Source organism: Apodemus sylvaticus, chromosome 2 (assembly GCF_947179515.1).
Source record: "Apodemus sylvaticus chromosome 2, mApoSyl1.1, whole genome shotgun sequence".
In the NCBI taxonomy this organism is placed as follows: domain Eukaryota; kingdom Metazoa; phylum Chordata; class Mammalia; order Rodentia; family Muridae; genus Apodemus; species Apodemus sylvaticus.
The window spans coordinates 138,245,581-138,260,054 of NC_067473.1; the positions used below are offsets into that span (position 1 = coordinate 138,245,581).

The 14,474-nt window shown below is 39.4% G+C and overlaps 1 protein-coding gene across 2 annotated transcripts in view; it reads right to left on the minus strand.

Moving 5' to 3' along the window:
• The window catches only part of Crbn (cereblon), an 18,078-nt gene extending 3,986 nt beyond the window's left edge, over nt 1–14,092 (minus strand). The window contains exons 1-6 of one of the 2 annotated variants that reach the window (XM_052174454.1): nt 14,007–14,092; nt 11,209–11,321; nt 10,378–10,580; nt 9,520–9,669; nt 6,303–6,462; nt 39–101 (exon numbers count right to left, since the gene is read on the minus strand). In XM_052174454.1, coding sequence (XP_052030414.1) covers nt 39–101; nt 6,303–6,462; nt 9,520–9,669; nt 10,378–10,580; nt 11,209–11,321; nt 14,007–14,073 — 756 coding nt within the window. In that variant the 5' untranslated portion in view covers nt 14,074–14,092. Of the gene's footprint in view, nt 1–38; nt 102–6,302; nt 6,463–9,519; nt 9,670–10,377; nt 10,581–11,208; nt 11,325–14,006 lie in introns of both variants that reach the window. The other variant, XM_052174453.1, reaches the window with a different exon arrangement.
• Between the last annotated feature and the right edge of the window lie 382 nt (nt 14,093–14,474).

Consider the following 14,474-nt stretch of genomic DNA (forward strand, 5'->3'; position numbering starts at 1 on the left):
TACTGAAATAACATCCAAGTTTCAGTCAAGTTACTTACAGCGTCATATAATGAATACAGCCAGCGAGGCCATGATGTCAGATTGGCACAGTGAAACTTTCTCTGAAACAAAAAGTGTCACTTATTAAATTCAAGGGAATGATTCTAATAATACGAATAGTAATATCTGAAAACAATTCTAATTTTAAAAAGATAATCACCAACAGATTATTATCTGAAATGTATTCATAATCTCATGGAAGGTAGATTATCTGAAATGTTTGACAATTACACTTTAATGCTTTTGAAATACTTACTAGATCTGGAATAAAGATGTAAATACTTCAGTTCCTTAATGACAAAGATCCACTCTGAGAAATCTGCTCACAAAGTGCACTTAACACTACCTGAGTGGGGAAACTCTCCACCTACGTTACAGGGCACATCCTGTCGCTCCTGGGCTACAAGCTCACATGCGTATGTCCTGAGTATGGTAGGCAACTGAAACACGATACTGTACTATGAACTAAGCTCTAACAAGTATAAAAGAGTAAGTGTTACGCTGATGTGGGATCTTTACTATGGATGGAGTATGCAGAATTACTGTCCTGGTGGGCAAGAAGGAATAAGGTGACCTAGACTATTACTGTCTAAATATTGCTACAGACTGTAATATATATTAAATATGTAAATTATTTTCTTCAGTAATCTTACCCAAGATAAATTCAAGTAGAGAGATTAGAGGTGTATTTCAAGGGGATACAATTCTTGATGGCACATATTTTAGGAATTACCACATGATAGAGAGTCTGAAGCACCCACCGGGCTACAGTTCAAAGTAGATACTTGAAAGAAAAAAATTATAACTTGGCATATACATCTGTTTCAGCCTACCTAATAATGATCTGGATGGCTTCCTACTCATGCTCAGCTCAGGAGCATGAGCCGGAGCAAAAGATTTAGGTCCTCTCCAGTAGGCTGTGCTTTGATTCTAAGACCATCTTCCTTAGGCCAAGTGTTACTGTCATAGTTGTTACAGATATTTTTAAAAAATGTGCGATCAATAACAACACACGACTAAGGAGTAATTATCATGAAAAATGTTAATACTATGGCAAGAATTTCATTTATTATAATACCAGATGGCTATTAGAAGTATCTCCATTTTAAAGGTAAAACCAGGCACAGGTCACAGATTTCATAATTAAGTAGCTAGGATTTAACCAGTGTTTATTCAATGTGTTGATCATTTTTGTGTTTGGGGGATATTATACATCAATAATATAAATAACATTAAGAAGGAAATCACATCCCATGAGGCTTACACTTTTGGAAAAGAAGTCTACTTCCTAAAATTAGAAATTCTTTAAATTACAAATTAACAGGAAACCAAGAAAAAGTTTCTCTTGAGGAAGTTGGCTGACACATGTTCAACTAGGTAGTAAAACATACTTTCATATTAAAATGAATACTTGGGGCTGGAGAGGTGGCTCAGGGGTTAAGAGCGCTTACTGCTCTTCCAAAGGTTCTGAGTTCAATTCCCAACAACCACATGGTGGCTCACTACCATCTGTAATGTGATCTGACCCCTCTTCTGGTGTGTCTGAAGACAACTACAGTGTAGTCATATAAAATGAATACTTATGTAACATCTAGGCATTATAGAACATAGTGCAAAAGTGTAACTGACAAGATAAAGAGAAGCCCAATGCATTTATTTACATAATCATAAGCAAAAGATAAATGGCATCTTAACATAGTAGCAGGAATGCATTGAATGATGCCACATGGCCCTGACATAAACAAGCTGGTGTCTCAATTCCCTTTGAAGCAAAGGATTTCTAAAATCTTTATTCTGTACAAAGAAATGTGTTTAATATGCTTTAACAGTTATCACACAAATGGGAGAACTGTTAGTCTTACAGAGCAACCGCTTGAACTCAACACTTGTCCTCTTGGCTTTCCAGCACTGGGGTGGCCTCGCTTTTGTGTCAATGCTGGTGATAACTTCCAGTAGTTCACAGGAGTTCCTAAAGGTTTACTTTGTAAAAGGGTTATCCTTTAATAAATCTGTAATACTAGCCAGAAAGTTGACATACTTAAAGGGGCTAAGCACTGTCTTCACAGAAGTTGCAGTCATTCAGGAAACAGATTTTACAGATGATAGCACACATGAAGGCCCTTAAAATGAAACTGCGAGAAAAGTAATCATCCTACTGACTTCCTTTACATGGGTCCAGAGATATTTTTGGTTTGATCTCCTATTACAGTGATCAAAGTAAATGATAAAACTTATTTAAATGAGTTGGAAGTTAACAATTTTTGAATTTCATCAAATTTCTTCTGGTACTGACAACTGGTTTGATCTTCACTATTCTAGTGTTTTATAAGCTGGTAGTACAAATATATATGTATAATATGTGTGCAAGGGGAAAAATCAAGTCTTTCTGTGTCAATAGCTGAATACTTAGAAAATTTCACTAAAAAGTAGCAGTGAGGAGGCCAGAGACCCTGTTTGTTTGTATTCAGTGTTTACAGACTTGAGAAAGCTGCTGCAGTGCAGACAGTAACAGTAGAGTACAAGTTTAGACCTATCTGGTCCCAGGTGAGCATTCAAATCACTGAGGAATGGCAAACTCTTGGCAACTGTTATGGGGCAAGTATGAGCCATCTGGGGATAGTGATACTCATGCCAGGATAAACATGCACTCTTGTTTACAAGAGAAAATTATGTGCACACCCTTCCATAGGAAGTTACTAGTTACAATTTAGAATACTAAGGTAGCACACTAAACTATACTTACATAAAATCAAAAACTCCCTGTAAAATAGCACACCAAAACTAGCTGATGACAGCCGAAAGCGAGAGGAAATGAGTATGACCAAAATCATGAGTTCTTAGAAGCCAGTAAGCTGGTAGGAAAAAAAATATAAACAAACAAACAAGGCCCTTAAGTAAAATGCTAAAAGTAATTATGCAAGTTAAGTTAAATTCATAAGCCACACATCAGCTAAACAACTGTGGCTGTGTACTGTGAAACAAGGGAACAAGGAATAAACAGTATGAGCCTCTTTTATAAGGGGCTGTTAAAATCAACTCCAAGCCCTTGTTGTCAAGTCCCCTCATTGCCAAGGTTGAGCAGATGTATCTATGTGCAAAAAGAACAGTGCAGATCTCAAGGAGGACTTGGTGTGTTGTTACAATGTAACCACACAGCAGCCTGCTACAGTTTATAAAAAGGAAGAATGTGTCTGTCAAAGGATACAGAAAAGTTTCCTGAAAGACACTGTTAGCAAAGAGAAGGATAGTGGCTACCCTTTTACATAATGTATAAGAAAAAATGCTTTTGCCTATCTTTATAAACTCAAGAGGACTAAAAGCCTTTGGGAGCATATTTGAGGGCCTTGCCTTTGCACATTAGTGCATGCTACACCTGCTCTACAGGGTGCATAGGAACTACCTATGCACCCTGTAGAGCATTCAACATTGTAGAGCATTCAATATTGCACTTCATAGTTCAGTCAACTCTGGTAATTAACACGATAAATTTTATATATGGATAAGCGTGGACAAAGGTAAATTCAAGTTTGTCATCTGACACAATCTCTTCCAATCAGTTTAGAAAAGTGCCATAATTTAAGAGTAAAAAAGAAAAAAAGAGAAGAGTAAATGCCAGTTTCAAAGCCCAAATATCAGGAGATCAATTCTCTATGTAGAATGGGTTTGAAGTGTTTCTCGGATAACTTGGCTAATGCTTTTCCTTACTAAACATCTACCATGTCAAAGTGTGTGTTTGTCTTATCAGGTCTCTACTGCAACTTGTCACAATAGGACACTGCACAGAACCCTTAAGGAAGCTTCAACACTATTTGAGGTGATCTGGGAGTAGTTTATATATGTTGAAGGTTTAACTATATCCCAGGAAGGCCATATTCTCCAGGATCCTTTATCTTCCCTATTAGAGGCATGACAACTGCCTTCAAATCATGCTAGCAGTCTCTCAATCGTACCATCTTAACTGCTGCTCAGTCATGGAAAAGGGACGCATGCTTTACACTCTGTTTCATGGTAGGATGTACAAGTGAGTGTGACTAAATATTTGAAGAAGACTGAACTGATGCTAGGTTTGTCTGAACCCAAGCAATGCATGCCCCTTTTCAAAGTAATCAAATATCCACTTAAAAGCACAGTATGCAGACTTAACAGGAGGAGCCGACCAACTATCCCTAGAGCGCTCCTGTTTTAGAGTCTATAGTTTTTAGACACAGAATGGGTCTAAGAGGTACAACAGAGTTTACAAGTCACTGAGTACAATATACATTTTCTAAAAAAAGTTTTTATTTTTTTTTGACCTGAACAAGGAAACTTTTGAAACAATCTGAAAAATTCAAAAGCTGAAGGATTCTTTTTCTTACTCTCTTAAAAAACTCCTGTGCACCCCTCCCTCATTCCCTATTTCCTTCTGTTGAGGCCTTGGTGACTCTGTGACAATCAGCAAAGGGCTCCTGTGGGCAAGTCTGGGATGACAGAGCAGACCACGCGGTAATGTCAGGAACCTGTCCCCAGACAAGCAGAGAGCAGTCCTTGCTCTCTGAGCCAGTGTGCAATCCAGTTGCAAAGGAAAAAAAAAATCAGTGTTCAATGTAAATGTGCTGAGGGACTTAGCCATAGAATGTGAAGAATTAACCAATACACAAATGCTAACATTCAGAAGTTGTGTTATGAACATGAACTGAATTTCAAGTTTAGAATATCAGGATCCTGTAGGCTGGAGAGGATTTGCTATACAGGGCCAAAAAGTCAGTTATAAACTACAGTCCCATTATACACTTAGAACTTTTCAAAGAGGAGCTTAGAAAATAGATATAATTAAGGATTCCCATTACCATCCCAGTTTGAATTATAAATCTCAATATAAGTTCTACTGCGAAACTACTGAGCCATTGAATGGACAACTAAATACAGGCATGACACGTAGGAAGCAAGCATCTTGACAAGAAGAATTGTCCACAGAACCACTAGGAAATAAGCGGCAGATATAGAATTAAGCAGTAAATAGCTTAATTTAAAAAGAAAAATAAAACCTCCTTTGTAGAGTTATCTTTTGACATACTTTAAGAATTTATTTTCAAAAGCACTGTGAACATGATTCCCTGTTGTATTGATAAGTAGGGGTAGATACATTGAAAATCTCTATGCCCAGTTTGGAAAAGGAAGTACTTTATAGGTAGACCAAAAGCTGCCTGCAACATAAGGCAAAAACAATGCCAAAGCTTCAAAATATATTACTTTCATTTTCCTTTTTGCATGTGTTTAAGAAGTCTAATGATACTTCTTAGAAACACTAACTAAAGCATACCGTACTATTCATGAATGGCTAACAGAATGGAGAACAAGAAGAAAAATTAACTGTATACCCTACAGTTATGACACCATCAAACACAACATCTCTAGAAACTAAACACTAAATGTGATTGAATAGTGAAAAGAAAATGAGATACTTGCCACAGAAATTATATATTATTCATATCAGCTTAGGATACTATTCTACTTACATCAAAATGTAAAGCCTCCATACTCTAACATAAAGAGGAAATGATTTCACAGGATTTTTATGTTTATAAAGGAAATTATACTTTTGTACTTTTACAAAGTACTAAGAAAAAACCCCAATTTATTCTAAACTTACAAATGCGTACATTGGGAAAACCATGAATTTAGGAAATGCGTTTTGTACCTAAAGCTGTATTTACATGTACACCTATAGTGAGATGAGGCAGAACAGCTTTCACTTTGGTCCTAAGAGGTGAAATCATTTAGCCAAGACACAATGCCCAAGCAAACATAGTGGGTTTCCTCAGCTGGGATCAAAGGCAGGGCCTTGAACATGCTGGGTAAGACCTCAGCCACCGAGCAACATTCCAACAGCAAAGAAGAAATACACGAGAGAAGTCCCAGGACAGCACTCCTTTCCCCTGCCACTGAATGCTGGCCCAAACGATGCTGACCCTTCTTCAATGCAGCACTTAACTCAAAGCCAACTATGGGATCAGAGTTCCTATGGAACTCTGGTTCCTATGGAAACGAAGACCCTCAGGCCATTAATACATGCATGACAGGTATAAAATCAAGAATGTCTTACAATTGTGCAACATTTCACCACTACTGCAAGCTACTTTTCATAAATAATGACCAGTGAATTATTTTTAAATTCATCTATGATCAAGGGAGCTACAGTGTCTAGAGAATGCCATGAGAGTTGTGACTTTTAAAAAGCAATCTGTCTTCAGTTCTAGAAGACACATAAGAAATTAGCATCTCACCTTCTGGTATTTCTGCCACCATTTACATGAATACTGGTCTTCCCAAGAGATGGGTTTTGAAGGAAATATCTGGCACTTATTGAGTGATTCTAACTGAACTGCAGACATGGTTGACGGCAACACACACTCTGGCAAAATTTGCACTTTAGCTTGCTGGATTCTAAAATAAAGAGAATCAAGTATGTTGTTCATTTTTAAGATACACTAAGTAAAACTATAAGTTTCTTGACATAGGATAATTTTAAATATTAAGATTTTTTTTCCCAAGTTCCCCCTATTAAGCAAGTTGACCAAATGGTAATATATAAATATACTCAAGAAATTCTCAACACAATTTTAATAAATCTTAATATAAAGTATGAAATAACTTAGATATGGATTTCAGTCTTAGAATCAAGAGATTATACATTTCAGATAAATATGCAGGCACAAATGAAGCAAAAATTATTTTTTAAAAACTCATCATATAGGCTACAGATTATCTTGACTCATCTAATACAACTTTCTATCCCCTAATCTCTAGACTATAGGCCTCACATACTCTTTGTTATTACTATTCAGAGAGCAAAAACAGGTAAAGAACGGACAAAACCCACACAAACAAACTGGACAGTAAGACGAAAGCATTACAAACACATCCCCCACACACCTAGTTCCTAAACAAAAGTTTATTGTACCAAAGACACTGGATCCAACGTCCCCTTTATCATACTGGCCTTTCTTTGCAGCACCTGCTTACAAAACTGGAGATGAGGTGAGCCTTCATGGTCTCTATTCAATGTCTGTGGGTGTGAGCATACATGCATGTGTGCGTGAGTGTGTGTGCTGGTTTTCCCTAATGTGTTTATGATTATAGTAACATCATTTTATAACAAAAGTTATAAAAGCACATGAAATTGAGGAAAATCTGAAAATTTTAGGATTTTGCATTCACACTGACTAGGGACTATTTTTATAAAGCTTGCAACAAGGAACAGCAAGTGTAGGTGGTTAATGTGTAAAGATGCCCCAGAGCATCTACCTACATCCCAGTGGATGTGCAAACGCAGTTCAAAGAAAACAACATGTCTCTTCAAAACCAAATGTTACACTATTTTAATTTTCACCTAAAGTGTTTGTGACATATAGTTCAAATTCTTTTAACTACAAATTACTTGTCTCAGGTATGAGATAAGAAATCTTATAATTCTAGTAGGATATGAACTTATCTTTTTCTGTATACTTCTAAGAAACAGTTTCTGAACAGTCCCTCTCTGAGTCAAATACACCCTTCTACGTGTTACTTTTTAAAATATATACACACACACATATATATTCAAATACATGTATATATACTTGAAAAACAGATTTTTAACAGGAAAGACTAGAAGATAACACTGTGCTTTTCATATGTGAAGTATAATTTAGGTTAAAAACAAAAACAAAAATTGAATCCTAAACTACAGATTTCACAGGGTTAAGTTTCCAATGTGCAAAGAAGAAATTCTGGTATAATGGTCAGAAGCTAGTTGGAAAGTCAGAATGTTTCTTATTTACTTGTATAATTTTAGGCAACTAATCTCTTTGATTCTTAAGCTTATTCACTTGCCAAAAGCAGAGACTGTCCTAGACTTCTTCGTGGTTTCTATCACTTGACTCTTAAGTGACGGTGGACCAGCGAGGAAAAGAAGGAGGTAAAGAAATCTTATTCTTTAAAGCTGAGACACATCTTTCTGAGAGACCTGAATACATGGTAGAAGATGGAAGACCAGAAACAATTCTCCTTTCCAAGGTCTGTCTACCTGTCGTGTGGTGTTAATATTCACTAGATTCTAACCATGCTTCATGTTCTACTTTCTGACAGAGACTACTTCCAGCTTATGTTTTAGAGTTGTGCACAACTAGTTACTGAAGTCACATACAGAAATATACTATCTCACCAGTCAGTTTCTTTTGTCGCTTCTAGAAATAGTCAAAGATAACCAATCTGTATCAAGATGTGTACAGGAAGTAAATTAAAATTTGTTAGTGTCAAGGAAATCCACAGTAACAAAACAACCAGCCAGTTACTACAATATAGATTCTCAGATCACATCTCTTCTTATTCACATAATGCTATTTCAAATATAGACCACAAAAATTTCAGTCACTTCTCTGATGAGGGGACTCAGGCATAGAGTTTTAGAAAGATTTTGAATTTGTATAATAAAATGTTCTAGAGAAGGATCGGGAGAAAACCAAGCCACTCAGGGCTGCATATTCTACCCAATTTCTTGTCCCAAATTGCTGCCGGACTTGTATACTTCTGTTACTTACTACTTACAGCTGGAGCATTACAAAGAGTAAATCCCGTCCTCAGGCTGCTCATTCTGGTTGATTCCTAAAATCTTCAAACCTTCCTGTGCTCAGACACCACAGGAAATAAAAAAGTCTGGCCGGGTGGTGGTAGGGCAGGCCTTTAATCCCAGCACTTGGGAGGCAGAAGCGGGTGGAGGCTGGCCTGGTCTACAGAGTGAGTGCCAGGATAGCCATAGCTATACAGAGAAACCCTGTCTCGAAAAACAAAACAAAACAAAACAAAACAAAAAGAAGTAGAAGTCTGACCATACACTGGTGAACAATTCCCCAGAAACAGGTAGAACCCAGAGGCTGTCTCCTAAGACATAACAGGTGTTTTCTGTGTGCCAGAGACAAGACATGACACCGGGTAAGACAAATGCTTGCTTCTGAGTCATTTCCTTTTTAAGATGGACTAAGCAGAATTTAATGGGAAAAAGATAAACAGACACCGTATTTCCTGATCATATGAAAAGCTATGTTAACGTTAACTATGTTACTATCCCCAGGGAACTTCTAAGCTTCACACGGTGCAGACAACAGCATTTCTTCATTGCTCATATAAAGGACATCTTGGGGTGATATACAACTCACACTATAGCATTCCTACCTTTGGGGTTTGCCTTACTGTTCTCAAACCTGGAGTGGCATTACAACCACCTAGAAATATCTTTAAACAATGCAACAGCCTCACCCCACAGAAAGTCACACTCCGGACTGAGGTGAAGATGAAGCCTCCACAGTTTTACACCTAACAGGTGACTGCTAAACATCAGCACTGGAACTACGTATGGGCTTTCACCTTAGAAAGCAAAGAGAACTAAGGAAGTCATAAACTAGTAAATTATAAATAGTAGGTTAGCAAAGATCATCTCCCTGTAAGCCGTTCAATGTTCCTCACCCGTCTGACTGGGTTCGAAGCTCAAGGACCTTGAACCTCTGCCGTCCGATCGCTTTCACTTTCACTACTTCAATTCCAAACTCCTGCTCCTCTCGGTAGGCATAGATCTCCGCTGTCGTTCCAAACTGTGCTTCCCTTTCTTGAACATTACTTCCAAGACAAAAATGGATGGTTTTCAACTTTGGCCCATAATTATGCAAAACTGGCAAAAGCAACACAGATGGGGCCAACAATGTGACAATTTACAGCAAGCCAACCCTCACTGTCAAGTGAACACACAAGGCTCCAGAAGGCAAATACTGCATTTTAGACTAAAGGCAGATTTTCAGGTGGCAATGAAATAACCCAGGGCTAAGGAGTTTTCAACTGTTATTTCACAAAGTATTTCACTCTGGTGGACAAAGAAGGTTTCTGTTAATTAGCAGGACTATGCATATGGGGGGAGGGGAGGGGAAGGGCGGGAGTGATGGGAGGGGCCGGAGTGATGGGAGGCTTCCTGTGCCCATTTCCTGCCTCCCCGCTTCCCTCATTTGCCCTATCTGAAGAGCAGCGATGTTAACCGTGGTTTTATACCTGTACAGCTTGTGAGTTTTGAAAGGGCAAAGTAACCTTTATATGAAAATTTAAAAGCTTAGCTATTTTTAAGTAAAGACAGTTCTGAACTCAGATTCCAGGCAGGTTTTCCATTGAATGAGTGGAAGTTTTTCAGGAGCTAAACTGTGAACGCAGTGAAACACTGGAAGTGTGGAACTAGCCTGTTTGCTTCACACTCCTGCCCAGCAGCTGCAAATTCCCAGCTGGCTTTGGCTGCCACACTGACCTTGGCAGGGCACTAAGCAGATCTGTTTAATCTCTTACCTGTATGCAAGAACCGCAAAGGTTCTGTCTTTCTGGATTAAGTTCCGCACCATACTGACTTCTTGCGGGTGAGAAAGCTGTAGTGGTAAGGTCTGCCCAGGAATCAGGATCATCATCACCTCAGGAAGGACTGGAATCACCTGACAGCTGTCGTCGTCGTGCAAAGTCCTCCCGTGAAACTCTTCCATATCAGCTCCCAGGTACTACTCAAGAACACAGTCAAATCACACTTACTACACCTCAACCCACTAAAGAAGAAAGCAGAGGAAAACACTAGGCAGAGCGCACGTTTATTTAAATAATCTTGGTTATATAAACATGCCTCCATCAAACTAAACTAATTTTTGATCTAGTATTTCCTATTAGAACCCTGAATTTTTATGAAGACTCGATCTGTACTTTGTAGTTCAAAATATTTTAACCAAAACTCCTCTATGTCCAAAATCGACAAAGCATAGGGCAGAATTTTAGTACCTAGAATACTGCCCCACATCCCAACAGTTCTGAAATGACATTAATGGCTCAGTTACTAGCAGAACCATTCAGAGGAAGACAATTCCTCTGAGTCATACCCATGATAACATTAAAGTTGTATGTTTACATATTAGAAAATAGTCAAGAATCACATGAGGATATAGTGTGACATTGCTTCCATTTTTAAAATTACATGTTTATGAACTGGAAAATAACTTTGCTCTTATCTACAAATTCTAGGATCAACTTATATGCAGGAGTCCTCTAATCATCAGTCACCTGCACCCCACACTTAGGAAATCCCAGCTATACATAAAGGTCCACCTACTGTATTTGCTCAATGGTTAAATTACATACTGTATGTGAGGTTGGCAGACTGGTGTCAAAGTTTATGATATTTGGTTTTCTGGCTTCTTTACTATCCTGGTCTTCAACTTCCATTTCAATTTCATCATCTTCATCTTCACTGTCTGCTGAAGGAGAATAATAGAGGGGAAAATTGAGATTCATCTAAAAAAAATAGAAAAGAAAGAAAAAAGAAAGAAAGGGAGCTCTGTTCCCATTCACACACCCCAAACTGAGGAAAGAACTCTTAAAAAGAAAGCTGTGCAGAGACGCGGCAGAAGCTGGATCTGAGCTCTTTCTGTCATGGTGCCCTCTCCTCTCCCCTCCCCTCTCCTCCCCTCCTTTCCATTCCATTCCTTTCTTCTGTTTTTAATAATCAGCTATTTTAGGACAGTTTTAAGATTTATAGGAATGTTGGAAGAACAGAATTCTAGCATGCCAAGACTATCTCCACCTGTAGTTAGCACGGTACATACCCCTGGTATTCTTATCTATATTGGCACATTACTGTTAACTAAATTCCTTATCTTATTTTGACTGCCTTAGATTTTCAGCTATTCTCCATTTCCTGTTACCCCTCCAGGACATCACATTATATTTGGGTGCCATGGCTCTTTTCTCATAGTTCTGCTGAGAACAGTGCCAGTTCCCCTTGACTTCTGGTCAGAAACAGCCACCAGCTTCCTTCACTATAAACCGCACCCCCCACCCCCCCCACACACACACATTTACACCACACTGTTAGAAAGTGGATTACTAGGTCCAGCCTAACAAGAGATACAGCTAAACGACATCAATCTCCTGTATGGATGATTTTTATCTTCTCTATCACTACTAATTTTGACACCTGACATAATTAATTCCAATTGATTAAAGCTTAGCTGCTTCATCTGAAAAAAAAACTGAAGGCGTGAACAAAATAATCTCTGAGCTTCTTTCAGACTTTAGCCACAAAGAGTTTCTCTGTGAAAAAGAAAAAAAGGAAGAAACAAGCAGGCAAGAAAGATCTGTTAATGAAACTAAGAAAAAAAAATGTAATGGTGGCAATTCTCATAAACAAGGCTAAAATTAACTTCTCCGACTTAGTGATGTTTATCTTTGAGCACTTAATTTGTCCAATATAGATTCTTCCCACATAAAAGGTTAAGTAATTTCCTTACCTTAGCTCTTAAGGTTGATCACTTTTCAAAGCAAGTTATACTACATAAATTCAGGGGACAAGTCAAAGTTTCTGCAGAAATAAAACTCTTATAATTTGGGAAACCATCCATCTACATCTACAACATCTGTGAACCTCTTCCTTCTAATATTTTAAATTGAGAAAATACAGACTTTTCAGAGCTCCTCATGACTCACACAGGAGCACTTGGCGAATGCCAACAGACTCCTGCTCCAGTACTCTCCTTAATGTTAGGTTCATTCACAGTGGAGCTGTGTCTGAAATCTCCTCTGTTGAAAGACGACCACCTTTATGGACTTAATCGAGTACAGCTTAATAATCAGTAACTCAGAAAAGGTGCTCTCTATGCACTGGTCCTGCATCCAGTGTTTCTCTCCTTCTGTGTACACTACTACTAAGGAACACATTCATGGCCGAAGCACAGCTTTTCTGAGGCAACTAACTGAAACCTGAAATTATTTCTTCAATCCCACAAAAAAAGTTCCTAACTTGAATGACTAAGGATGCAAGTTTTCAACAACTTAGGACTAACCTAGTCCATAATTGAATCCAATGTAAATCTCCATCACAAGATTTTCAAATCCCAGAATAATCCCTCCCCATGAAGAATCACAGGAGGAGCTGGAGACAGCTCAGAGGATTTGGGAGTACCTGGTATCCAATCCAGCAAAGAAATACAAACCAAAAACCCCCTAACAGCAGTTGCATAAATGGCTCTAAATGAAATGCACCTGTGATTGTAATTATTCTCAACAGTCTTATCCTAACTGTGAAACTCCTAAAAGTAGCAGAATGACAGTTTTCACACAAACGGAGGTTAACACAATGCGTGGTTTCTAACCACAACCAAAAAGCTCTGGCAACAGTCTGTGTTGTCTACAGCATTTTAAAAACAGTATGTACCAGTAGTTCATGCCCTTTTCGTGTTCAGTACTGCGACATAAGTTCTTATAAACCATAAAAGCATAAAGCAGGAGAAATTGGTAATACAGATCTCTTGAGTCTCTTAAAAATAGGTATATTATGTTCAAACCTGAGAAAAACCACCAAATAACTGCCTCCACAGAGAGATAGTTGAGAGATGAGCTGTGGTGGCAGATCAGCACACCGAGGAGCCCTGTGTCTGCAACTGTGTGACCTTCCACATCACTGAACGGTACGCATTTAACAATCCGTCGATAAGTTTCTCCTCTACAAGCAAGGCTCTGGACAGATGATTGGTGTAATAATAAAAGCAGAAATGCATGCAAAGCATTCACTGCGGGGGCCCATGACGTGCAAGTGCCAACAACACGTTTGCTGTCAGTCTTATTAAAAGGCAGACAAGCAGGAAAAGTAACGGCTGCTAATGTGACCAGGTTCCCAACTTCGCCTAGCCCCAGGACATTTTCAGGGAGGCCTGCTTGTGAGAAAGATGGAAAGGAATGGGGTCCCTGCTCTGGGAAACGAAAGTCGGTCGCCTCAACATCCCCGACAGCCCAGGAAACAGGCCGGGAGGAAAGCGCAGGGCGAGGCACACGAGAGGCTTTCCCACTGCCCGCTGCACCCAGCAGCTGTCCCCGTCCTCCCTGCGGGATCGGTCCCGGGCCTCGCTCTCCACCCATGGCCAGGCGCCCGTCCCGGAGGTTACCAGGTAGAAGCGGCAGGTGGTTTCCCATGTTGTGCGCAGCGTCCTGGTTATCTCCCTCGCCGGCCATGTCTGTTTACCCGCAAAGGAGCCTGGGAAAGGGCGGTGCCGGGACGCAGTGGGAGGATCTGCGCTTCGCTGCCGCCACGCTCCCGGGCCACAGCGCCCCCTGGCGGCTCCAGCTAGGCGAGCGGAGAGCTGCACAGTCAGCAATCCGAAGCCGCCTGACCACGTCTAAGCAGGACGTGGGACCCAACGCCATTCATGACCCACGGCCCCTACACAAGCTCCCTTCTCTTTCCAGCCACAAAGACGTTTTTACAGGTGGGAAACCCAAGTCTGTGCTTTTTAGTGTCCACTTGGAGCAAACACACGTCCTTATACAGCATCCTCTTTTGTCTGGAAGTAAGGACTGTTCCAGGGGCCATTGGAACACAGCTGATTTTTAAAATAATTTCAGTAGCCCTCGTA